Here is a 27,814-nt window from a genome sequence, read left to right as displayed (position 1 = left end):
ACCAAACCATGTCTCCAACAGCGAACAAAACCTCCTGTCGTTTCCTATCAAAGTAGTCTTTAGATTTTCTGTTGGCCTCCTGAAGATTACCACGCACATCCGTCCAAACTCTCTCCAAATCACCGGAAAAATTCTCCTCCTCAGGCACGGCAGATCCTAACTTGGAGAACGACCCAAACGACGGATGTCTCCCAGAACAACAAAAAAAAGGCGAACAACCAGCAGAAAAAGATGTATGATTGTTCAGAGCAAATTCAGCAAGTGGCAGAAACTCAGACCACCCCTCTTGATTGTCTGCCACAAAACAACGCAAGAACTGCTCAACATCCTGGTTTTTCCTTTCTGTCTGGCCATTAGATTCAGGATGATATCCGGACGAGAACGACAAATGAACTCCCAACCTGTCACAAAAGGCACGCCAAAAACGAGCCACGAACTGAGGTCCCCTATCAGAAACCATGTCAGTAGGAACGCCATGAAGTCTGACAATTTCCTTGACAAAGGCCTTAGCGAGAGTTTTAGCGCAGGGCAGTTTGACGAAGGGAACCAAGTGACACATCTTGCTAAAACGGTCCACGACCACCCAGATGACAGTAAAACCCTCAGAGGGGGGAAGGTCAGTTATAAAGTCCATAGCCAAATGTGTCCAAGGAGCACTGGGAACCTCCAAAGGACAAAGCAACCCCGCAGCAGGAGTATGTGAGGACTTAGATCTAGCACATATAGTACATTGACGCACCCACTTAATGACTTCCTTCTGCCATCCAGGCCACCAAAAACTGCGACCCACCAGTCTCTTGGTCTCAGAGATTCCGGGATGACCTGCCAACCGAGATTCGTGACACTCAACAAACAAATCTCTCCTAAAGGTCCCAGGCACAAACAACCTCCCATGAGGAGTGTTAGATGGGGCATTCTCCTGTGCTTTAAGAATCTCATCTTCCAAAACGGAGTCCAAAGCAGCTATCACAACACCTTCTTGTAAAATGTTCTCCTCTTTCTCAACACCGACTATGGGAGAAAAACTGCGAGACAAGGCATCCGCCTTAACATTCTTAGTACCAGGGATGTAAGTAACGGAGAAATTAAACCGCGAAAAAAACAGTGCCCACCTAGCCTGACGGGCATTCAGGCGCTTGGCAGCATCAAGATATATCAGATTTTTATGATCCGTAAGAACCTGAACGGGAAATTCCGCACCTTCCAAGAAGTGGCGCCAGTGTTCAAATGCGAGTTTAATAGCCAATAATTCCCGATTACCAATATCGTAATTCAGTTCAGTCTCCGAAAATTTTTTTGAAAAAGAGGCACAGGGATGTAATCCATCCCCGTTATCCTGAGACAATACTGCGCCAACCCCCACAGAGGAAGCATCAACCTCAACCAAAAACGGCTTAGTCACATCAGGCTGCATAAGGATGGGAGCAGAGGTGAACCTCTCCTTGAGATACACAAAAGCTTCAATGGCCTCAGAAGACCACTGAACCGCATCAGCACCTTTCCTGGTGAGATCGGTCAGAGGTTTGACAATACTAGAAAAATTTTTTATGAATTTTCTGTAATAATTGGCGAAACCTAAAAACCTCTGTATCGATTTCAAACCAATAGGCCTAGGCCATTCCTGTACAGCTTGAACTTTAACCGGGTCCATCTCAAAACCTTCGCTGGAGATAATGTAGCCCAAAAAACTAATTCTCTGTACAGCGAACTCACATTTCTCCAGCTTAGCAAAAAGCGAATTGTCCATTAACAACTGTAATACCTCACGTACGCTCCGCCAATGAGACTCCAGATCCGGCGAATAAATCAAAATGTCATCCAAATACACAACCACATTTTTGCCGATCAAAGGTCTAAGGATGTCATTAATAAGATTCTGAAAAAATGCAGGAGCATTAGTAAGACCAAAGGGCATAACCAGATTCTCAAAATGACCCACAGGAGTGTTAAAAGCAGTCTTCCATTCGTCACCCTCCTTCATGCGCAACAGATTGTATGCCCCCTTAAGGTCAATTTTAGAGAACCACTTGGCCCCCATTAACTGGTTAAACAGATCAGGAATCAATGGCAGTGGGTAAGGATTGCGTACAGTAATTTTGTTAATCTCACGAAAATCCAGACAAGGACGTAAACCGCCGTCCTTTTTTTTTACAAAAGAAAAATCCAACCGCCACAGGAGACTTAGAGGGCCTAATGTGAACGGCAGCCAAACTTGTCTGTATGTATTCCTCCAAAGCCTTCCTCTCAGGAATAGTAAGGTTAAATAAACGACTTTTAGGAAGAGTCGCTCCAGGGACAAATTCAATAGAACAATCATAGTCTCTATGGGGAGGCAAAACCTGCGATTCCTTCTCAGAAAAAACTCTCCAAAAATCCTGAATAGGAACAGGCAATTCCCCCCTATCCAAAGCTGCAATACGCCCGTTACAACACTTGTCATAACATTTATGGCTCCAGGATTTAATTTCACTGGTAGACCAATCCAGTACAGGATTGTGAAATTTTAACCAGGGCAATCCCAATATTACTGGAGAAGGCAAGTTATTCAAAACTACCAAATCCAATTTCTCATGGTGAACACCATTAATAGTGAGAGGAAATTCACAGACCTTGAGAGTAATATTCTTCAAAGGGGAACCATCCACAGAAACCACAGCAATGGGGGATGATAAAGGTTCGGGTTTTAAATTGAGTCTTTCCAAGAATCCCCCATCAATTACATTCAGAGTAGACCCACAATCAACAAACACCCGAAATTCCATTAATTTTTCCTGAGCAATCGTGGAAGCAGCTAAAAATACACCCTTGGAATTTAAACAGGCAATACGGGCATGACTGACCATTTTTTTTTCTTTCTTCATACGAAGTTCACAGCCTTTAATCAAATGACCAGATTTTCCGCAATAGAAACACAAGCCTTCAGAAAATCTACGGTCTTTTTCTTGAGAGCGAGGTGCCACCGATCCAATCTCCATCGGTTCACCACTGTTAGTACACACATTCTCATAACCAGAAACTGACATAGCAGAGGATTTGCTCTCATTAACCCTTGCACGCAGTCTCCTATCCACCCGTATAGCTAATTGCATAGCCTGTTGCAAATCTTCAGGTGTAGGATAAGCAATTAGCAGGTCTTTAACCCTTTCATTGAGCCCAGCAAGAAATAGACTTTTCAGAGCAGAATCGTTCCACCCTGTTTGAGTAGACCAACGACGGAAATGAGTACAATATTTTTCCACATTACCTGATCCCTGTCTCAAACGCCTCAACTCAGTCTCAGCTGATGAGACACGGTCAGGATCATCATACAACAGTCCCAAAGCAGAAAAAAAACTATCCACTGATCTGAAGCATGTATCACTAGGTTGCAAAGAAAAGGCCCACTCCTGAGGCTCTTTGCGCAAAAGTGACATTATGAACCCTATGCGCTGGGATTCATCCCCAGAGGACTTGGGTCTCAAACGAAAATACAATAAGCAAGCATTTTTAAATGAAAAAAATTCTCGGTGTTCACCAAAAAATAAATCCGGCAAACATACCTTAGGCTCCAAGAAATGTGCTCCAGGACAGTTACTCACGTGCTGACGGAGCTCGGCCTCCTCCAGAGAGAGTCCCTGCAGGCGATGAGCCAAATCTTGAACCGACACCATGATGGAACAGAAAAATCTTTCCTTAGAGAATTTGCAGGCTGGACTTACTGTTATGTTCTGCTACCAGAGCTAAGGAAAGAGAGGAGATCTGTCCCTACGATAGAACTCAGCTTAATCCCTACGATGTAACAGGGGACCTGATCCTGCGATCAGACCTGCTAAAGTCCTAAGCTAGTCTGTACGGAGACCTATAGATGTGGGGAAGGAATCCCTACAAGTACTAAGGACTGGGAGGAAAATGGGACACCTCCTAACAGAAATAGTAGCAGACAGACGAACAAACAAAATATATAGAACATAGAGGTCCGTAGACCAAGCAAACTAACAGAGTTAGATACAGAGCACAGGCTAGCTAGAAAGTAGTTATACAATGAAGTCCAGCAAAGCCAGAAGGGCGGAGCAGGATTAAATAGGCCAACAAGGTCATGTGACCAGCAAAGGAAAAAACCTAAGAGCAAGGTTCTAACAGACGGTCTGCCTTCCAACTCCTGTCAGTCTGTCTATGGACCAGCTTGCCCGCTCACCTGGGAGCGCACATCTGCTACCTGCCTGCTAGCCTACCTGGAGGCTCCGCCGTCACGTGCTGTGACCACCTGCCTGTCCAGTGACTCCTGCCCGCTCACCTGGGAGCGCTCATCTGCTGCCTGTCTGTTGGTCTTCCTGGAGGCTCCGCCGTCACATGCTGTGACCACCCGTTTATCCAGAGACTCTCGCCTGTTCACCTGGGAGCTCACGTCTACCATCAGCCACCACAGGTCGTACCAACCCTTTGCCCAGAGACTGCCCCGGTCACTTGCCGTGACCATCTGCCCGTTCATCCAGAGACTGCCCCGGTCACTTGCCGTGACCTCCTGCCCGTTCTTCCAGAGACTGTCCCGGTCACCTGCTGTGACTGCCTGCCTGGTCGCCACCCGCTCCCTTACAAGGACCGCGCCCTTGTATAGTAGCTCAGAGGTTCCGCCTCCCAGACCCGTTACAATTTTGTTTGCTAACTGTGTAAGAAGGCTAATGGATGTTTAGAAAACCCTTGCACAAAACGGTTTGACTGATTTGAGAAGCTATAAAATTGACCTTCCTTTGAGCTAGTTGAGCATCTGGAGCATTACATTTGTTTGTTCTATGAAACTCTCAAAATGACCAGAAAAAGAGAACTTTCATGTGAAACTTGACAGTCTATTCTTGTTCTTAGAAATGAAGGCTATTCCATGCGAGAGGTTGCCAAGAAACTGAAGATTTCCTACAACGGTGTGTACTATTCCCTTCAGAGGAGAGCACAAACAGGCTCTAACCAGAGTAGAAAGAGAAGTGGGAGGCCCCGCTGCACAACTGAGCAACAAGACAAGTACATTAGAGTCTCTAGTTTGAGAAATCGACGCCTCACAGCTCCTCAACTGGCAGCTTCATTAAATAGTACACGCAAACCGCCAGAGTCAACGTCTACAGTGAAGAGGTGACTCCGGGATGCTGGCCTTCAGGGCAAAGTGGCAAAGAAAAAGCCATATCTGAGACTGGCTAATAAAAGGAAAAGATTAATATGGGCAAAAGAACACAGACATTGGACAGAGGAAGATTGGAAAAAAGTTTTATGGACAGACGAATCAAAGTTTGAGGTGTTTGGATCACACAGAAGAACATTTGTGAGTCGCAGAACAACTGAAAGGATGCTGGAAGAGTGCCTGACGCCATTTGTCAAGCATGGTGGAGGTAATGTGATGGTCTGGGGTTGCTTTGGTGCTGGTAAAGTGGGAGATTTGTACAAGGTAAATGGGATTTTGTATAAGGAAGGCTATAACTCCATTTTGCAACGCCATGCCATACCCTGTGGACAGCGCTTGTTTGGAGCCAATTTCATCTTACAACAGGACAATGACCCAAAGCACACCTCCAAATTATGCATGAACTATTTAGGGAAGAAGCAGGCAGATGGTATTCTATCTGTAATGGAGTGGCCAGCGCAGTCACCAGATCTCAACCCCATTGAGCTGTTGTGGGAGCAGCTTGACTGTATGGTAAAAGTGCCCATCAAGCCAATCCAACTTGTGGGAGGGGCTTCAGGAAGCATGGGGGGAAATTTCTCAAGATTACCTCAGCAAATTAACAGCTAGAATGCCTAAGGTCTGCAATGCTGTAACTGCTGCAAAGGGAGCATTCTTTGACAAAAGCAAAGCTTGAAGGAGAAAATTATTCTTTCAAATAAAAATCATTATTTCTAACCTCGTTAATGTCTGGACTATATTTTCTATTCATTTTGCAACTCATTTGATAAATAAAAGTATGAATTTTCATGGAAAACACAAAATTGTCTGGGTGACCCCAAACTTTTGAACGGTAGTGTATGTCACACAAAATAGTTAATAAATAACATTTCTCACATGCCTATTTTACATCAGCACAATTTTGGAACCACATTTTTTTTTTTTTTTGTTCGGAAGTTATAAGGGTTAATAGTTGACCAGCGAGTTCTAATGTTTGCAACAAAATTTACAAAACAATTTTTTTTTTTTTAGGGACCGCATCACATTTGAAGTGACTTTGAGGGGCCTTTATGACAGAAAATACCCAAAAGTGACACCATATGGACCCCAAAATTTGTTGTGCAATTTCTCCTGAGCACGCCAATACCCCATATGTGGGGGCAAACCACTGTTTGGGCGCACGGCAGGGCTCGGAAGGGAAGGAGCACTGTGTGCCTTTTTGAACGCAAAATTGGCTGGAATCGAGAGCAGACGCCATGTCGCATTTGGAGAGCCCCCTGACGTGCCTAAACAGTGGAAACCCCCCACAAGTGACACCATTTTGGAAACTAGACTCCTCAAGGATTTTATAAAGGGGTATAGTGAATATTTTGAACCCAGAGGTACGACACAAAAATTGATAACATTAGGTCATCATATTGAATAAGTTGTCATTAGTCTTGAGCGCAAGTGCATTCTCCTTTTCTAGTTTGCATCGGGTACTCGCGTATGCACCAAGTATCGTGGGTGCTCGAGTCCCCGCCCCGCATGTTTCACGGTTGTTAGACCCCCCCCCCCCCCCCAAAAAAAAATGCGGCGATTGCCCGTACATGGCAGGTAATCCCCGCGTGGTTTTTTTGGCTGTATACCAGCCACGAAACATATGGGGTGGAGACTCGAGCATGTCACTCGAGCACCCGCAATCAGGTGCATACCCGATCACCCAATGCAAACTCAAGTAGCAAGCACTTGTGATCAACAATAGTCGACTTTTTTTTTTTTTTCTTTTCTTTTGAAAAAATCCCAACACGACCCTGACCCCTAACCCTAGCCAGGAAACCTATAAAATAAAAGAGCGCCACCTCTCTACTGCATCACTTGGTTTTCTGTCCTTTGAGAGGGAACCTACATCCTGGAGATGTTATGGGGAATGATCACAAAGACTTACCCAGGCTTTGGCCTAGCTGCCTTGATAGTAGCATCACACAGCTGCAGCCGGAGCAGGTGGGTCATGGAGGCACTACAGCCGTTCCAAAGGGGAAATCAGCTGGTGAGCGGACACTCGACGGCTGCAGCATAGTAAAGTGATGTGTCTGCTGGCCGCGGCATCGTCCTGGGCCTGCGCAGGTTGGTAAAGGCATGCCCTGATGACGAATGCGGCGGTGACGTCAGGAGTGCTAGAAGTGATGGATCCACTGCCAGGGTATGCCGGGGGAGGCGCCGAATTCGAATGGCAGCACTGTGTTTGGCGAATTGACTGCTGGATGAAAGCTGTGGTCAGCCCAGCAGAGGAGCGGCTAGGTGACAGCCTTTAAAGACCCTCCTCAGCAGCAGCGCCGGGAAAGTTGGATTGTGCCAGCAGGATGGATGAGTCCACAGCTCCAAAGGAGATCATTCAGAAGAAATGATTCCTCCTCATAATCCAGTACCCAAACGGCTCCAGAGTGGTAAGTGACCTCCATGAATGTTCATCTTGTAATTGGGGCTTCTTGTCATTTTCCTTGTTAGGTAAAACCTAGGAAATGTATGACAAAAAAACAAGTTCAGGGACAATTCACTGTGCAAGGCGGGGTTACCAAATTCAGGGGGTCAACAGCCATTCTAAACTGAATCTGCCTTCCCTTGTCAAATACAGCTGCTGTTCAGTTTGAGGCTATCAATTTCGGGTCCTTCCCTATGGTTGTCAAGGCACCCTCAAGGCTTTATAGAGATTATAGCAGAAATTACAACTCTCCTATGAAAGAAAGAAGCATTGGTGATGCCTTACCTCGATGATTTCCTAATTGTGGGCATATCTGTCAAGCGCTGCAGGGCAATCTTGACAAAGTTAGGCAGGCTACTCAATTAAAAAAATCAAGATTAGAACCTAAAAGGCTGCAGGTCTTCCCTGGTCTTCTAGACTCGGTGAATAGGGAGAAGGAGAAGAAGGTGTCCTGCTAAGTGTCCAAATGAATTAGCAATATGGCCACAACTCTAAAGAAGGCAATATCGAGGTTAGGAACTCTAACCACCTTCATTCCAGTAGTAGCATGGTCACAGATACACACCCATGTGTTGCAGTGGGAGATTCTAGCAAACAAATATGCTTTGAAGTTAATTGGAAAACTTACTCTTTCTTTAACGGCAACTCAATTTCTCCTCTGGTGGTTGGAGACAAATAATCTGTACAGAGGAGCTCGTTCTATGAACCAGATATCATCGGTCATTGCAACAGATGCAAGTCCTCAGGGATGGGGGGCACATCTGTGAGTTCTCCTGGGCCAGGGCTTATGGACGAGGAAAGAAAGATCCAGTTCCTCCAACCTAAAGAAGCTCTTGGCGGTAAGGCAGTCTCTAAGAAAGCTCCTTTCATCTATACAAGATCACTTAAAGGTCTTGTCAGACAACAGGGTAACTGTAGCTTACATAAACCATCGGGGTGGGGGGGTGGGAGACGGGGAGGAACTAGGCCTGATCCCTAATGACACGGTCTGATCAGATCTTTTGGATGGCGGAGTCTCACCTCTAATCTTTAACAGCGCCTCTCATAAAGGGGGAAGACAATTGCAAGCAGCCTTTTTGAGCTGCATCCAACTGAAACAGGGAGTGAACTCTGAATCGGAGAGTGTGCAATCAGATTGTGTTCTTTGGCAAATTGTATCCGCTTCAGTACATATCAACTGGCCTAAAGAGAAATGGAGAAACATTTTGTAGACTGATGAAAGTGAAATTGTTCTTTTTGGGTCCAAGGGCCGCAGACAGTTCATCAGACAACCCCCAAGCTCTGCATTCAAGCCACAGCACACTCTGAAGACCGTGAAACATGGTGGTGCAAGCATCATGATATGGACATGTTTCTCTTACTATGGTTCCGGAACCATATCTACCGCATACCCGGGATCATGGACCTGTTTGCATATATTAAAATACTTGAAAGCGGTCATGCTGCCTTACGCTGAGGAGGATATGCCCTTGAAATGGGTGGTTCAACAAGACAACGACCCTAAACACACGAGTAAACTAGCAAAATCTTGGTTCCAGTCCAACAAAACTAAGGTTATGGAGTGGCCAGCCCAATCCCTGGACCTTAATCCAATAGAACACTTGTGGGGTGGCATCAAAAATGCCATTTCTGAGGCAAAGCCAACAAATAGCGAAAAAGTGTGGGATGTAGTCCAAGCATCCTGGGCTGGAATAACAGTTGAGAGGTGCCAGAAGTAGTTCTAAAAAACTGTGGGTATACAACTAAATATTAGGTTAGTGATTCACAGGAATGTTAAATCCTTAAAAAAAAAAAGAGAGAAAAAAAGTACATATTGTGAGTTTGTAAAGACCAATACAGACACTATATTTTTTTTAGAACAGCCCAATGTTGATTTTTTTTGTTCTTTTCTGTAAAGTAGTTAAAATTCTATACATTTCTCTTCATATTTTGAATTAGAAAATAGTGTACAATGTTCACAAAAGATGGAAATAAAAACTAGTATAAAGATTTTGTTTAATGTTTTTGAACACACTGCTATTATTTTGAACACTACTGTATATTGAAGGCAGAATATTAATTCCCTAAACCTAGTCTCATAGTCAAAGTGGTATAACAGCAACATATAAGTTCAGAACAAGAAGAGCGAGAAAAGCAGAAGAGTTACAAAGAGAAAAGAAAGAGGGAAGGTGGAATGTTTGTTCAGATCAAGGTAATCAGCATGGGATCTAAATTCCAGCCAGTAAAACCAAGTTCTGTAGAAGTGTTCAAAGGAATTATTGATTATAGAGGTGAGTTCCTCCTTAAGCATCACTTCATTTATCTTGCTCTAGCAGAGGGAGATTGTCGGGGTGGTATCTTTTTCCCATAGTAGAGGAATACACGTTCTGTCAGTTGCGGTTACGTGTCTCCGAATTGAGTTTCTTAATACTTTTAATGGTATGTCACAATGATGTAGAAGGACGAGAGCTGGTTCCAGGTCAGAAATGATGTCTATGATTTTATGTATCACTTGTACTTTCTCCCCCAAAAAATGAGTTGCCTACATGACCAAAAAAATGTGTATTGGATCAAAAACATTTTTGAATTCCTCCAGAAGGGGCTAGAATAAGGACTATCCACTAGTACTTAGGTCCAGGTATTGTGCTTTATATAACTATGATGTGGCCAATAACCAGTAGATCTCTCAGTTCATTAAAACGAGCTTTGGCTCTATGCCCACTTCCAATCCAAAGATTGCACCCTGGGATCTGAATCTGGTGCTTACGGTTCTAACCAAGGCTTCATTTGAACCTATGGATTCAACGTCTTTTAAGGTCTTTGCACTAAAAACTATCATCCTGGTGGCCCTGACTTCGGTATGGAAAGTTGGTAACAACCAAGGTTTGTCTGATAGGCTACGTTCACATGTTTCATTTTTGCTGCTTTATTTTTCTGCAATTAAAACATGATCTCTTGGCAGTAAAAAAGCTGGTGTTGCAGTAAAAAAGCTTACTGCTTTTCTTGCTGCGTTTTTCAGGATCCCAAAGTTCAGCTTTACTTCCACCATACCAGCATGAACAATACAAGGTGTTAGGTCACCAATGCAAGACGTGTGAAACCATAAGTCTAGGTGCACACATTGCAAATGTGGTGCATTTTATGTCGTGTTTTTTCTTTAGGATTTGTGACAACCTGAAGCAAAACCTGATGGCAACAAAGTGAATGAGAAACCTGAAGTGTTATGAACACGTTGAGTATTTTTGACTTGCAGATTTGGTACTGAAAATAATCTGCAGCATGTCAATTCTCTGTGCATTTTTGCCTGCATTTTTCACCATTGACATCACTTAGTCAAAAAACGCTTGCAAAAACGCTCATATTTTCTGTTGCATTTTTGCTGGCAACAAACTTCTCAAGTTGCAGAAACGTTGCAAAAATGTCTCCAATCAAGTATTCAACGTGTACGCATACCCTGAAACCTTTTTGGCAAAAAAGTCAATTTGATCAAATTGATTAGTGGAAAAAAGATTTTTATTCCTGAAAAAATAGACTATTCTGAACAAAAAAGTTCACATTGAATTCTTGACAAAATAAACAATTTCTAATGTGAAAACAGGGGGAAGTTAAATCAGTGGTGAATAGTTTACCAAAGCCATTAGCAGAGCATTTTGTAGGTTGCGCATTGTTTACTTTTCCATATTGGTCAGGCAATGTTTATTTCAACACATCATTAATTTAATTAAACTGTACGAAGCCTAACTACCATTTTCAGGTGAGGAGACCAAGACGTTAAACTTGAGAAAATCACAAAAAATATATGGGTTTCACATCCTTTTACTGTACCTGCTTTTTATCACTAAAATTCAGCAAACAATTGATGGCAACAGTTTTTGTTGTGTTTTTGGTGCTTTTTTTTGCACTTACTCATTGCTTTCTATGGGCGAAAAAATGCTGAAATATTTGACATGCTGCAGTTTTCCAATTCATTCAGGAAAGCAAAAACAATGTGTGTGCATGAGATTTCTTTTTGCTGGTAAGTTAAAAAGCCACTTTTAATTTGCATAAAAATAAAATAAAAAAAACACCGTGTGAACATAGCCTTAATCCTCTGTTTACACAGATCCTAGAAGATAGTCCGATTTTCAGAAAAACCCTATCTTCCCAACATAGCTTCCAAGTTCCAAAGACGTTTTTGCTCCCTTCTTTCTGCGCTAATCCTGGGAATCCAAAAGAAGAACAATATCACACTTTACATGTTAGGAGAAGTCTGAGAGTGTTGAGGGAGGGCAGCAATGACCCTTCACGGTTGACCAAGTGAGTGTCAAATTATTATGTTACAAGGTTGATTGCAATCAGGGAACCAGATGGAGACAGAGCTCTGTATGGGAGGATTCGGAGAATCTCTAATCCCATTATTTTACTTAGCATTATATATTGTTTTGAGTATATCAATAGCCAATCACCTACAGCCATACTACAGGCTTAAACCAATGTTAGTACAATTATTACGGAAACACACATATGGTCATATTATCGTTAGTTCGGCACATAATGGAAAGTTACAAGGTTATACATCCCGGCTCAGACTAGTTAGATAACAGGAGCAGGGTGTTTCATAGAATGTTCTTGAGAGAAAAGGTTCTTGTGAGAAAATTGCATGTGAAGAAGGAGAAAAGAATAAAAGAATGTATGCTGTGCAAGAAGTAATAATAGCATGATTTTAGAAGCAAGCAATCAAAAATGAAGTAACTATAAAAGTAACTATAGCATGAAAATCGATATGTCCTTTACATTTCCCCCCTAAAAATTATGTTATCAACAATAGAGGTGCTTTCCCAGGGTCATTTTTTGAGCCTGGGGTCATTGGTCTTCACTCAATTAGTGCCCTTGTTACCAATTGAGGCCGTCGCGGCATGTCCATCCCCCCCTTGTCCGTTGATATAATCATAAAGCTCTGATCTAGCAGACGTGAGGTTGGTCGGGGCGTGCGGGTGAAGGTCATCATTCCGTTGCTGGCCAGGTCATAAATGCTGGTTACATCTGGGAGGTCCGTGTATAGTAGCACTGGATGTTGGTTGACAGCGTTCTCCTTGCTCTCTGATGACAAAAAAAGACTAGTTTTAGTAAGACATACATTAACAAGATGCAAGCAGCAATATGTAACACTCCTTGTAATATTCCAGCAATCCATCCACCAATCCCTTTAAACCAATTAGCAGGATTTAAAAAGAAAAACGTATCAGACCACCAACTGTCTTTGGTCAATTCGTTATGTTTGTTATATTCTTCCCTGAGTTTCCTAATGTCTTCCATTTTAGTCTTTAACCGTATGGTAGAATCGGGGTCAATATTGTGACAACAGGCTGGGCCTATAACCTGACACATCCCTCCTTGAGCTGCTGTCAAATAGTCCAGCACTAAAGTATGTTGATTGGCTACTATAATAAGTTGATTCTGCACCGCAACAGTAGTATTAATTACTTCCAATACACTCCAAATCTGGTCATCCAAATAATCAGTGACTTCCACTAATTTGTCCCACATTTGTGTTACCATAGGGTAGAGGAAGACGGTACTGGCTATCTTATTGGGTATACTCATTTGTACTAAATGAGGTCTTCCTGATGGGCGTGGGGTGTCCTTGGTACGTTTTATAGATGGTATGAAGAGGGATGGCTTTCATATCTACTTTACTATGGGGAATAAGATAAGTGGCTGGTGTTAGCCGGGCCAATGTACAAGTCCCCCCTACTCCGACTGGGAGCCATTTATACGCATTATTCCCACAGACCCAATATGTGGCTGATGGCAGATCCCATAAAGCAGAGTGCTGTAATACTAATTTATGTACCAAATCGATAAAAACGGTGTTATTTGATAACATACACCATGAAGGCATCTGTCCCAGGGGGCTACAATATCCAACATCCGGATTGCCACATGTTGGATCACTAGGCTTATATTAAAAAGATTCATTGCAAGGGATGTTACCAGATATTTAATAACATGTGTCATTGGTACCTTTTATAAACAGATTTGCATGTACCCATGAGTGATTATGAATGTATCTTTCCAACAATGACGGTTTAAAAGCATCTGCCGTACTACAGGTAGCATTAAAACTGATTTGTAGACCTTCAGTTGGTATGAAGCCTAAATTAGTCAAGGAAGACTTGTTTCTGGGCACCCATTTGTTTCCTTTAAGGGCAAGAACTTGTAGGTGTCTACTGGTGGCAGTAAGATTTCCTTGCCACCAGGAGAGATCCACCCACCCAACTACTGGTATATCTACAGTGGTGTTCCATAATCTACTAAACTCAGTAGCGTTATTAGCGTTGCTACAATTGGGCCAGTTTAGTAATTCCTCCAGAGTGACTGGGACCGCCAGAAAAGGCATACTAGCAGCTGAAACTGGTGAGTGAGTACATATCCAACAGTCACTGATCTGGTTGTTCTCTAATTGACTCAATTCTTGCACCAAACTCTGGTGGTGAGTAATGAACTTGTTATTAAAAGGGTCAGTACTCTGTTGTAGGCTATTCCAGGTATTGACTAGTCTAACCACACATATTATCATAAAACATCTCTAGATGGTTGACGTTTGCAGTGTGAAGCATGGATCCATGTTGACTTCCCTTCAAGTTCTACTGCTGTTGGGGTTGTAAGGAGCACTTGGTATGGTCCGTCAACCAATGGTTCTATTCCGTGTTTCCGAACATGCTTCTTCACATACACATAATCTCTGGGCTTGAGGGTATGACAACCTTCTGCATCAGCTGGATCTGGAATAGAAGATGATACTAACGCATGGGTGTTAGTTAGTGCTTTGGCAAGCTGAATCACATACTGTACAACATAATCCTTTTCTTCTGATAATTGTTGTGGGGTAAATCGAGCTATAGCTGGTTGCGACCCTAATAGTATCTCATAGGGTGACAATTTATGTTTCCCTATAGGGGTGGTACGTATGTGATATAGTGCAATGGGAAGGAGCTCAGGCCACTGAGCCGTAGTCTCCTGCATCATTTTGGTCAATTGCCTTTTCAGTGTGCCATTCAGTCTCTCCACCTTGCCGCTTGAATGTGGATAGTAAGGAGTATGCAGTGCCACTGTTGATCCGATCATGGTAAGTATTTCTTGATATACGCATGAGGAAAAGGCTGGTCCCTGATCACTTTCGATAACTTCTGGGACTCCGTACCGGCAAACAACTTCAGAGACCAGCTTTTTGGCGGTAGTCTTGGCAGTCATGTTTGGAACGGCGAATGCTTCTGGCCAGCTGGAAAACATATCCACTACCACTAAGCAGTATTTATATCGTCCTGCTTTAGGGAGAGTGATATGATCAACTTGCAATCGTTGGAACGGATACTCTGGTTTAGCAAGGTGTTTTGTCGGTACATTCTGTAATCTGCCTGGGTTGTAGGTTTGGCATATTGTGCAACCTTTGTTTTGTGCGCTCAACACAGTGGAAATTCCTGGGGCCCAATAAAGTTTCTGTACCAGTAGCAAAGCTTGGTTTTTCCCTCGATGCACCGGTCCATGGGCCCAGGCTTCAACGGCAGGATATAGGAGTCGAGGCAAACAATATAGTTGTTCCTTTTTCCATAGTCCATCTATCAATTTAGCACCTGCTTCCTTCCATGATTGGCGTTCCTCTTTAGAGACTTTCTGCTGTGTGGAGCGTAGTTTTGTGATTGGAGGCACCGGTTGATGATTTTCTGCAGGTTGATCCTGGGTTTGCACGCAATTTAGCTGTTTGGTCTACTGCCGCGTAACAGCCATGGACATGGATGTCGGAAGAAGAGCTGCTTGCTTAGCATTGAGATCAGCAAGTGCATTACCTCTTGCTTCAGGGGCATCTGGTCGGGTATGAGCTTTTACCTTTACGGCAGCCAACTGTCTTGGTAATTGTACCGCTTCCATCAATTGTCTGACGCTTTCAGCATTTTTCACAGGAGAACCTGCAGTCGTGACAAAGCCTCTCCTTGCCCAGATCTCCCCAAAGTCATGTGCAATCCCGAAGGCGTATCTCGAGTCAGTAAATATATTCACACGTTTTCCTTCGGCCTGTTGACAAGCAGCAATCAGAGCTTTGAGCTCTGCTTCCTGTGCTGACATACTGGGAGGTAAGGCTCCAGCCTCTACCAATGTATCTTCAGTTGTGACAGCATATCCAGTATGAAACCCGCCAGAGGTATCAGCATATCTGGATCCATCCGTATATAACGTAAGTTCTGGGTCATCCAAGGGTACTTCCCCCACTAAAACAAGTGGAGTTAACTCCTCAGTAATTTGTTCCAGACAATCATGTGGTGGAGCCTCTTTCCCCTCTCCTTCAGGTGCTGGTAGCAGGGTGGCCGGGTTGATGGTGGTGCACCGGTGTAATTTCACATTTTCTGGTAAAATAAACGAACACTGCAGCCAGAACCAGAAATGTAAGGAGAATCCAAGGTCCTTATAGACCTGCATAAGGCACCCATAAAACTTCTCAGCCCACTCTCCCTTCTCTTAACAGACCGTGGTCACGGATGTGATCGTTGGATGCAGTTTGTATTGTAGATCCCCCAATACGATATATTTCTGCAGCTAGCCCCCCCCCCCCCATGCTGTAGTTTTGCATTTGCTGCGTTTACAATGATCCCAACTTGCTGTTGCGGTATACTCCCTATGCCTATTCTCAGTATAGTGGAAAATTCCGAAGGACCATTCAGTAAAACAGTCGCCACCTCCTGGTACTCGTGTCCATGTTCTATTTCCCCAGTTCGGGAGAGGGTGAATAGGGTAGAGTTCGGAGAACCTTGGGTCTCTCCGAATAGAGTGTGGACCATGGCGGGAGCAGGTGGGGGCAATAGTTTATAATACCCGCCGTCAGCGTTAACTAATGGGAAGGTTGATGCTACAACACTGGGTCTACGTGCTCCACAATTACAACACGTCTCGTGCCATCCCGGATTAGTGGCCCAGCACACATTACAGAGCCAGCCATCTGGGTTATATGGTGGTGGCTGGCCACCAGTGGGAAGTGCAGGGTATTTAATCTCCTTAGGTATAAATTGCTCAGTTTCCGGATTCAGGGGCTGGGGTACGGCTATATTTGTGGGGGTAGGGGATGCTTCTTTAGGGGCTTCAGATTCAGTTTGTGGACACATAAGTTGGGAAGGGGAATCTACTTCCTCCTCTACCTTTTCCCCATCTGCTTCATTTTGTAGCACAAAACAGCCAGTCTTTGTTAGTGTTAGATAATTTTCCTTTCTTGACATAAAAATAATTGAAATAACCAGGCTTCATCTCCTCCTCTATTTCAACATATCGATCTCCACAAATCTCATGTGCAACTTTCCACTTTCCTAAACTTTTCAGCATCTTCCAACAATCCACAGTCAACTAGTCTTCCCCTTTTCTGCCGGATTCCTTCGTCCCACAATGTATGCTGAAGTCTCCCCCCCCCCCCCCCCCCCCCACGGGAAAGTTTAAGGGTATGTGCCCACGTAGCTTTTTTCAAGCGTATATGCTGCTTAATTTCCGCAGCGTAAACGCTTGTGAAACGCTAGGTAATCCGCCCCCCCATGGGGCGGATTTTTCCGCAGCGTTTTTGATGCGAGCAAAAATCCGCAGCATGTCAATTAATTTTGCGTTTCCGCAAGCGGAATTGGCTTTGCAATGCAATAAAAAACGCAAGGCAATTCCGCATGTGGAAAACGCACGATAAACGCGTGTGGAATTCCGCATGTGTTTTTCCGGGAGAGGACATGCAGACATTTTCTGCTTCATTTCTGCAACGTGGGCACATACCCTAACAACTTAAACACTTTTGGTGCACTCTTAAATGATCTTTTCCCCTCTCGACCGACCATGATAGTCATCACATCCTCTCCCTCCTGAGGGGGCGACACTTTCTTTCTGCTCCACGGAAACATTGATTAATCACTGCACTGCTGCACTGACAAAGATCCTTGATTTGTGCACAGTATGAGTCCGGCCGGGCTCAGCTGTTCCACTGACTCACCCCTCCCTTCGGGGAAGTCACGTACAGTACTAGGTGAAAGGAGGAGAGCTCGCGTCTGCAGCCCTCTGGACACTCGATATACTTATATCTGTGTGCATGTCCTACCCAATCTTCGATCACCTGCCGCGACTGATACTAATAGTGTTCAGTCTCCTAAGAATCTTGTCAGAAGTTTAAGGCAGATTCATACAATATTCACTTGTCAATCCGATGTGGTACTGCTTTAAAAGTTATCAATATCAGACCCCTAATGGGACTACACCCCTATAGTCTCACCTTTTACTATATCCAACCAAGACGTCCGGCGATACTGCAAACGACCGCGCACCACGTGGAAACCACGCCAAATGGTCAGTACCACTAGTAAAGAACTCGTGCACTTACCGTGGCTTTTGTGATGATCAGTCCCAATTCCAGTGAGGGAGGCCGAAATCAAGTCTCTCTTTGTGGACTTCCAGAGGTGGTGGGGCGTCCCTGCTTAGGGATCCGAGTCACGAAACCAAGCTGTTGAGGGATGGCAGCAATGACCCTTCACGGTTGACCAAGTGAGTGTCAAATTATTATGTTACAAGGTTGATTGCAATCAGGGAACCAGACGGAGACAGAGCTCTGCATGGGAGGGAGGATTCGGAGAATCTCTAATCCCGTTATTTTACTTAGCATTATATATTGTTTTGAGTATATCAATAGCCACTCACCTACAGCTATACTACAGGCTTAAACCAATGTTAGTACAATTATTACGGAAACACACATATGGTCATATTATCGTTAGTTCGGCACATAATGGAAAGTTACAAGGTTATTAGTGTTGAGCGAGTATGTTCCGTTAACCCTTTCGCCGAGTATGCTCGGGCCGAGCTCCGAGTATTTACAGCTGCTCGGTGATAAGGTTAAATCGCTCCCGTGTGCATGATTTGCAACTGTTTGACAGCTTTATTACATGGGAGGAATGTCTATTTCTTACACATTCCTCACATGTAATAAAGCTGTCAAACAGCTGCAAATCATGCACACGGGAGCGATTTAACCTTATCACCGAGCAGCTGTAAATACTCTGAGCTCGGCCCGAGCATACTCTGACAGAACATACTCGCTCAACCCTAAAGGTTATACATCCCGGCTCAGACTAGTTAGATAACAGGAGCAGGATGTTTCATAGAATGTTCTTGAGAGAAAAGGTTCTTGTGAGAAAATTGCATGTGAAGAAGGAGAAAAGAATAAAAGAATGTATGCTATGCAAGGAGTAATAATAACATGATTTTAGAAGCAAGCAATCAAAAATGAAGTAACTATAGCATGAATATCGATTATGTCCTTTACAAGAGTACATCTCAGCCGCAACAACCTGGTAAAGATGTCAGTCGCTTTTTATTTTTTTTCAGGGTCCTAAAAGAAAAAAAAAAATTAAAAGCACCTTAGCTAGATAAATTAAAGAGGCTATAGGGTTAGCTTATTCTGCAAATAGGTTAGTTCCAGGAGACTTGATAGCTCATTCTACTAGGGCTATTTCAATCTCCTGGGCGGAGAAAGTGGATGTCTCCATCAAGCAAATATGTAAGGCTTCGAAACAGACTTCACCTAGCACCTTCTATAGACACAATAGGCTTGATTTGGGATCTTCTGTTGATCTTTCCTTTGGGAGAAGGGATCTACAGGATGTGGTCCCGCCCTAAGCTTAAAGTTTCTCTGTAAATCTCAGATTGTGCTATCATGGGTGATAGGAATACACTAAATTATTTACCGGTAATGTGATTTTCCAGAACCCATGTCGGCGTTCCTATATTCCCTCCCGTCACTGGAAAAGGGGGGTCACTTTGTTTCCTTCATGGTGTTGGATTCACGCAGCGTTTACAAGAAAAAATCGTATTGTTCTTTTAATGGTGTACATAATTACGAAGTGGTTTCCTGTCCTTAAAGGGGAGGATCCCCTCTCTCAGTTGGTGCTGTCATGGGTTCTGGAAAATCCCATTCCCATTAAAGGTAAATAATTTAGTCTTTCACCCTATGAACAAAGTTTTGCTAGTTCATCAGGTGATTGGCAGGCTGTTTACACAGGTAAGATAATCATGAAACAAGCGTGCCCTTGTTTTCATTGATGGTGTCATATACAGTCATAGATGTACTGCTCTATATTGAAAGAAGATGCTACCATTACTCCAATGCCCTTGGTAGATGTCCATTTTTCCACCATGACAATGATCCAAAACGCAAATCTCTTGCATTTTTGAAGAACAGGATGAACATGATTCAGTGAACAAATATGTCTCCTGATCTGAATCCAACCGAAACACATATAGAGAACTCTTCAGAGAAGTTGAGCATCACTCTCCATCCAGCATCCAGACTCTAAAAGAGGTTGTTCTTGAAGAATGGAAATAGATAAATGTTGCAATATGTCGCCAACTTGTTCATTCCAAGCCTAGAATACTTGGTGTTGTCATGAAAAATCATGGTCATACATTCATGTACAGTTATATGAAAAAGTTTGGGCACCCCTATTAATCTTAAGCTTAATGTTTTATAAAAATTGGTGTTTTTGCAACAGCTATTTCAGTTTGATATATGTAATAACTGTTGGACACAGTAATGTTTCTGCCTTGAAATGAGGTTTATTGTACTAACAGAAAATGTGCAATCTGCATTCAAACAAAATTTGACAGGTGCATAAGTATGGGCACCTCACCAGAAAAGTGACATTAATATTTAGTAGATCCTCCTTTTGCAAAAATAACAGCCTCTAGTCGCTTCCTGTAGCTTATAATGAGTTCCTGGATCCTGGATGAAGGTATTTTTGACCATTCCTCTTTACAAAACAATTCCAGTTCAGTTAAGTTTGATGGTCGCTGAGCATGGACTGCTCCCTTCAAATGATCCACAGATGTTCAATGATATTCAGGTCTGGGGACTGGGATGGCCATTCCAGAACATTGTAATTGTTCCTCTGCATGAATGCCTGAGTAGATTTGGAGCGGTGTTTTGGATCATTGTCTTGCTGAAAGATCCATCCCCTGTGTAACTTCAACTTTGTCACTGATTCTTGGACATTATTGTCAAGAATCTGCTGATACTGAGTGTAATCCATGCGTCCCTCAACTTTAACAAGATTCCCGGTGCCGGCATTGGCCACACAGCCCCAAAGCATGATGGAACCTCCACCAAATTTTACTGTGGGTAGCAACTGTTTTTCTTGGAATGCTGTGTTTTTTTGCCGCCATGCATAACGCCTTTTTGTATGACCAAACAACTCAATCTTGGTTTCATCAGTCCACAGGACCTTCTTCCAAAAAGAAATTGGCTTCTCCTAATGTGGTTTTGCATACCTCAGCCGACTCTGTTTGTGGCGTGCTTGCAGAAAAGGCTTCTTTCGCATCACTCTCCCATACAGCTTCTCCTTGTGCAAAGTGCGTTGTATAGTTGACCGATGCACAGTGACACCATCTGCAGCAAGTTAATGCTGCAGCTCTCTGGAGGTGGTCTGAGGATTGTCCTTGACTGATCTCACCATTCTTCTTCTCTGCCTTTCTGATGTTTTTCTTGGCCTGCCACTTCTGGCCTTAACAAGAACTGTCCCTGTGTTCTTCCATTTCCTTACTATGTTCCTCACAGTGGAAACTGACAGGTTAAATCTCTGAGACAGCTTTTTGCACCCTTCCCGTGAACAACTATGTTGAATAATCTTTGTTTTCAGATCATTTGACAGTTGTTTTGAGGAGCCCATGATGCCACTCTTCAGAGGAGATTCAAACAGGAGAACAACTTGCAAGTGGCCACTTTAAGTAGCTTTTCTCATGATTGCATACACCTGGCTATGAAGTTCAAAGCTCAATGAGGTTACAAAACCAAAAAAAGGGCTTTAGTAAGTCAGTAAAAAGTAGGTAGGAGTATTTAAAACAAGAAAATGATAAGGGTGCCCATACTTATGCACAGGTCAAATTTTGTTTGAATGCAGATTGCACATTTTCTGTTAGTACAATAAACCTCATTTCAAGGCAGAAACATTACTGTGTCCAACAGTTATTACATATATCAAACTGAAATAGCTGTTGCAAAAACACAAATTTTTATAAAACATTAAGCTTAAGATTAATAGGGGTGCCCAAACTTTTTCATATAACTGTATTCATTTCTGCATTAACTAATGAAATTCAGTAAAACTGAATATTTTGTAATGAGTTACAGTGGTGTGAAAAAGTGTTTGCCACCTTCCTGATTTTATTCTTTTGCTTGTTTGTCACACTTAAATGTTTCAGATCACAAAACAAATTAAAATATTAGGCAAAGATAACACAAGTAAACACAAAATGCAGTTTTTAAATGAAGGTCTTTATTATTAAGGGAACAAGAAATCCAAACCTAGAGGGCCCTTTGTGAAAAAGTGATTGCCCCCCTTCCCCCACCTTAAAACATAAATTAACTGTGGTTTTTGACGTCTTTGGGAAGCTGAGTTCCATTTCCCTAGCCACACACAGGCCTGATTACTGCCATACTTGTTCTCAATCAAGAAATCACTTAAATAGAACCTGCCTCACAAAGTGAAGTAGACCAAAAGTTCCTCAAAAGCTAAACATCATGCTTCGATCCAAAGAAATTCAGGAACAAATGGGAAACAAAGTAATAGAGATCTATCAGTCTGGAAAAGGTTCTAAAGTCATTTTTAAAGCTTTGAGACTCCAGCAAACCACAGTGAGAACCATTATCCACAAATAACAAAATTAACCCAAAAGTGCAGCAACGACTCATCACAGAGGTCACAAGTCTCCACAACAATATCAAAAGAACTGCAGGCCTTGCTTGCCTCATTTAAGATCAGTGTTCATGACTTCACCATAAGAAAGAGACTGGGCAAAAATAACATGCTTTGCAGAGTGCCAAGACTAAAGACTTTTGGGAGAATACTCTGTGGACTGACGAGACAAAAGTTGAACTTTTTGGAAGGTGTGTCCCATTACATCTGGCGTAGAAGTAACACATCATTTCAGAAAAGGAACATCATACCAACAGTAAAATATGGTGGTGGGAGTGTAATGGTCTGAGGCTGTTTTGTTGCTTCAGGACATGAAAGACTTGTTTTGGTAAATGGAACCATGAATTCTGCTGTTTACCAAAAAATCCTGAAGGAGAATGTCCAGCCAACTGTTCATGACCTCAAGCTGAAGCACACTTGGGTTAGGAAGCAGGACAATGATCCAAAACCCCCATCAAGTCCACCTCTGGCTTAAGAAAAACAAAATTAAGACTTTAGAGTGGCCAAGTCAAAGTCCTGACCTTAATCAGTGTGAGATGCTGTGGCATGACCTTAAAAACACTTTAGCAAAGGTGAGTGGGCCAAAATTCCTCCAGAGCATTGTAAAAGACTCACTGCCAATTATCGCAAACGCTTGATTGCAGTTGTTGCTGCTACGGGTGGCCCAACAAGTTATTAGGTTTAGGGGGTAATCACTTTTTCACAGAGGGCCCTGTAGGTTTGGATTTATTTTTCTCTTAATAATAAAGACCTTAATTTATAAACTACATTTCGTGTTTACTTGTGTTATTTTTGTCTAATATTTTAAATTTGTTTTGTGATCTGAAACATTGAAGTGTGACAAACAAGCAAAAGAATAAAAATCAGGAGGGGGGCAAACACTTTTTCACACCAGTGTATATTATCAACCTTACTTTCATGTTATGGGTTAAAAATGTTCTATTTGTTGACCATGGACAATACTAAAATACTGTAGATAGATTATTCCTGACTGAGGTTCTGCTGCATGGATAGTAATGCTCAACTTGTCTCTTTTGGATCCAATCAAACATCTATGGGGAATTCAGATCCTAGAATAGTGTCACACATGTAACATGGCTTTAGCGTGGAAGACCCCTGTACAATGTTTGTGTTTAAGCATCTCTGTGATGTTTACCGCTGGACGTGCTTAGTTCAGTGGAAATGGGAAAGGGGCACTTTTTTTTTTTGTTACTTCAAGAGACCCTATGTCAAGATGGATAGATACTGGCATCCTGGAGCATCTGCATCAGTCAAGATCTTGACACATTACAAGTGTAGACTCTGACTCCCAGTTGTCAAGGACTTGCTCACTAACAGTACCTCATCCCAACCATCGTGCTGCTGCTCGTCTGATGGCTGAAGCCTGGTAGTAGTAGCAAAAAGTTTGGGCTTAGTGACAATTGGATCATTAAAAGTCCCAAACTTTGCCTGAGCTCCTATTAAGTTACAATCCACATTGGTTTCACTGCAGGCTGCCTGCCAATAAAAAGCTCCTCTTTAATCTTAAATCTGCTGGACACTATTGACGGCATAAAATAACACCCATTTGGGGGAAAAAAAGGCATTCTGGGAACAGGGTTGCCAACCGTCCAGAAATTCCAGGACAGTCTGTTATAACGCTGGACTTTTTTTTTTACTCTGTGCGTAAAAATTTTTTTTAGATGGCCATGATTTTCTTTTAAGTTCAAGAAACTTCTACAAATTATTTTGACTGCAATTATCAGTTTACAGTGAATGCAGCTGGTTTATTCATATGAGAATTATGGACAGAAGGCAAATATTACTTCTAATCATAATAATTTATCATGGTTTTCCAATGTGTCTGTAAAAATATTGTCTGTACATGATTTTTTGATTAGCTGTCCAGAAAAAATAATAAGTCATGTCACATAATCTAAGTTTTCTGGTTGTCCCCCTCAATACAGTTATCCTAAGTATAGGTGATAAATATATGATCACTGAGTGTCCAAGTGCTTGGACCTCTACCGATCCTAAGAGTGGGGTTTCCTAAGAGTGGAGCCATAGTGCACATGTTTGACCATCGCCTTATTCACTTCCATGAGACTGACGCAGATTTTATCAATCCGTTTTCAATGCAACTTGTCCCAAAATTTAAACAAGCCCTCACATGACTACTTCATTGAAAAAAAAAGATTTATGCATCTTGAAAGGCAAGAATTGAATAGAAAAATGTAATGAGGGACAGTTCTCTAAGCGCTTAGTAATATAGGAATATGACTGTAGAGTTTAAGCATATCACCTTATAGATGGATGAATTTATGTGCTGGAATAGATGTTAACTTAGAAGGGAATCTCCTCATGTTGATATTGATGAATATGTCTCTTTTCTTTAGGATTATATTGTTGTTAAGAAGACCTCTAACCAACATCTGACACTGAGCTCTACCAAGAAGCTGTCATCTCATTCTCTCATCTATGAGAAGAACAATGATCAGAAGATCTTACACCTCACCAACAAGATCACTGAGCTGCTGACTGGAGAGGTGAGCGCTGGGACATTATACAGTAACACAATGGTTAAAGTGGTTGTCTAGTTAAAACAAGTTAGTACATATCCTCAAAATAGGTGATAACTTATGATTGGGCGGGTTCGACTGCTGGAACCTGGACTGATCATTTTGAAACTGGGATAAAAATTTCCTGATCCAATGGAGTGTCAATTCGGACGCCTGACTGTTACTCCATTCATTATCTTCAATCAGTTCTGCTGATCAGTGCGGGTCCCAGCAGGGTAACCCCCACTGATCAACAATTTCTCATTTATCCTGAGGATAGGTGATAACTTGTTGTAACGGTACAACCCTTTTGATGTGTCCGGATGTTGACTGTATAATTCTGTGTGCCAGGAACCTATAAAATATCAGGATGTTTCTGTCTATTTATCCTTTGAGGAGAAGAAGATGGACATAGAAGGATACAAGGATATGTACAAGGACACAGAGAACGACCAGAATCTCATATCTTCAGGTAAGCAGCTGCTTCGTTTATAAGCCACATTTAATCGGCCTTTTTGTTTTTTCTTTTAAGATTTGTTCAGTAGGTGCCTAATACAAAGCCTTCATATTCCAATTTCAAGCCTTAGCCAAGTATTGCTTTTATACTCCCAAGTAATGTATGATGGAAATATAAAGCTTTTAATTACTTGGGGCAGTCTGGTTCCAAAAATGTAAAAAAAAAAAAAAATCTTTAGAATTTTGTAACTTTAAAGCCTAAATTTAACACATTGTATTGTATTTACAGTTGGTCCGCCTAATGAAAATCCACCACATATCTGCAAATCTTGTCCTGACAATGAGAAGTTGCACACAGATTTTTCCAGAAAATTAAATCTCTTCAATGGCGTGCAATTCAGAAATGAGTTTCATAATGCAGTGAGAAATATCACCAAGGTCTCTTGTGATGATGGAAGTATCCATGGAACTGCAGGTCCAGCACAACACCCATCTTTATATATTAAAAAGGGACGGGAAGAGTTTGAGTACACAAATGTTTCAGTAAATGAAGAATTGTGTTCTGACGATGAAGGTGTCACAGACTGTAACTTAAGTTGTACGTCCACAAGCTCCGCACAACATCCAGATACTCATATTAAGGAGGAAACATTCTCATGTAATGAAGAACAGGTCATACATAATGCATATATACCTACAGATCATATGTACCATATAACTACTCAGATTAAGATGGAAACATCCTCATGTAATGACGGCCTCTTCATAGACTACAACAGTAATAAAACCACGAATAATACACAGCAGTGCCCAACTACACATATTGCAGAGGGACTAGCCTCATTAGAGGGCGTGAACCTCACAGACCCCAACATCGATGCACTCATAGACCATACACTACATCCTCCAACTATCAAGGAAGAACCTGACCCATGTGATGAAGAAACCATCACAGATCCTTCTGTTAATCCGCATACAAATTGTTCATCTCCTCGTATTAAAGAGCCAGTCTCATGGGATGGGGGACAGCTGCTCATAGATGACTTTAATATTCTTACAGATCATACGTACCATATGACTACTCAGATTAAGACTGAAATATTGTCATGTAATGAGAGGCTCTTCAGAGACTACAACAGTAATACAGCCACAGATAATACACAGCAGTGCCCAACTACACATATTACAGAGGGACTAGCTTCATTAGAGGGTGTGAACCTCACAGACCCCAACATCGATGCACTCATAGACCATAAACTACATCCTCCAACTATCAAGGAAGAACCTGACCCATGTGATGAAGAAAACATCACAGATCCTTCTGTTAATCCGCCTACAAATTGTTCATCTCCTCGTATTAAAGAGCCAGTCTCATGGGATGGAGGACTGTTCTTATATAACTCTAATATGCCTACAGATCATACATACCATATGACTACTCAGATTAAGACTGAAATATTGTCATGTGATGAGGAGTACTTCATAGATTACAACATTAATGCAACCATGGATAATACATACCAGTGCCCAACTACATATGTTGAAGAGGAGCAAGCTTCACTTGATGGCATGAATTTCACAGACCCTTACAATAACACACACATAGATCATACACGACTTCATCCAACTATTAAGGAAGAACTTGATTCATGTGATGGAGAAAACATCACAGATCTTAACTCGAATCTGGCTATTGTAGCGTCGGCGTCCCTGCCCCCTGCTAGGCAGGGACGCTGTTCCCCTCACCCCTCCGCTCCGAGCCCGGGGTCCTCCTCCCGGTCTGCTGGCAGCGCGCGCTCCTTCCCGGCCACGGTGCTTAGGGCGCGCGCGTGCGCGCTCCCTCCCTCTTAAAGGGGCTGCGCGCGCCGTCCTAAGGCGTCCCCGGCCAATGGCCGGAGGACTTCACCATATATAAGGCACCTCCTCCAAAATGGAGGTGCCCGAGCAATGTTGTTGCACTGTTCACTACTCTGCTTCAGCCCTCAGGTCCCGTTTCCAGTTACCTGCCAGTTTCCTGCCAGATTGCTGTCTGATTCCTGCCTGTTATCCGCTTACCTGCTTGCTAGCCTGAGGCCTGACGGTCTGCCTTCCGAAACCTGTAAGTCTGTCTATGGACCAGCTTGCCCGCTCACCTGGGAGCGCCCACCTGCTACCCGCCTGCTAGCCTACCTGGAGGTCCCGCCGTCACGTGCTGTGACCACCTGCCAGTCCAGAGACTCTTGCCCGCTCACCTGGGAGCGCTCATCTGCTACCTGCCTGTTAGCCTACCTGGAGGCTCCGCCGTCACATGCTGTGACCACCTGCTTATCCAGAGACTCTCGCCTGCTCACCTGGGAGCACACATCTGCCATCTGCCTGCTAGCCTACCTGGAGGCTCAGCCGTCACAGGTCGTACCTACCCTTTACCCAGAGACTGTCCCGGTCACTTGCCGTGACCTTCTGCCCGTTCACCCAGAGACTGCCTCGGTCACTTGCCGTGACCTTCTGCCCGTTCACCCAGAGACTGCCCCGGTCACTT

The 27,814-nt window shown here is 42.9% G+C and overlaps 1 protein-coding gene across 8 annotated transcripts in view; it reads left to right on the top strand.

Annotated features, from left to right (window-relative positions):
- LOC141273062 (uncharacterized) overlaps positions 1–27,503 on the top strand; it is a 62,453-nt gene extending 34,950 nt beyond the window's left edge. For 4 of the 8 annotated variants that reach the window (XM_073684402.1, XM_073684404.1, XM_073684405.1 and 1 more), the window contains exons 4-6: positions 24,679–24,828; positions 25,192–25,312; positions 25,586–27,317. In XM_073684402.1, the coding sequence (XP_073540503.1) occupies positions 24,679–24,828; positions 25,192–25,312; positions 25,586–27,147 (1,833 nt within the window). In that variant the 3' untranslated portion in view covers positions 27,148–27,317. Of the gene's footprint in view, positions 1–24,678; positions 24,829–25,191; positions 25,313–25,585 lie in introns of all 8 variants that reach the window. The other 4 variants (XM_073684410.1, XM_073684409.1, XM_073684408.1 and 1 more) reach the window with 4 other exon arrangements.
- Positions 27,504–27,814: the final 311 nt, after the last annotated feature.

This window comes from Phyllobates terribilis, unplaced genomic scaffold, assembly GCF_046119375.1.
Source record: "Phyllobates terribilis strain yellow unplaced genomic scaffold, ASM4611937v1 Scaffold_5__5_contigs__length_657084704, whole genome shotgun sequence".
In the NCBI taxonomy this organism is placed as follows: domain Eukaryota; kingdom Metazoa; phylum Chordata; class Amphibia; order Anura; family Dendrobatidae; genus Phyllobates; species Phyllobates terribilis.
The sequence above is the reverse complement of the archived record's forward strand: the minus strand, read 5'-3'. Positions and strand labels throughout refer to the sequence as shown.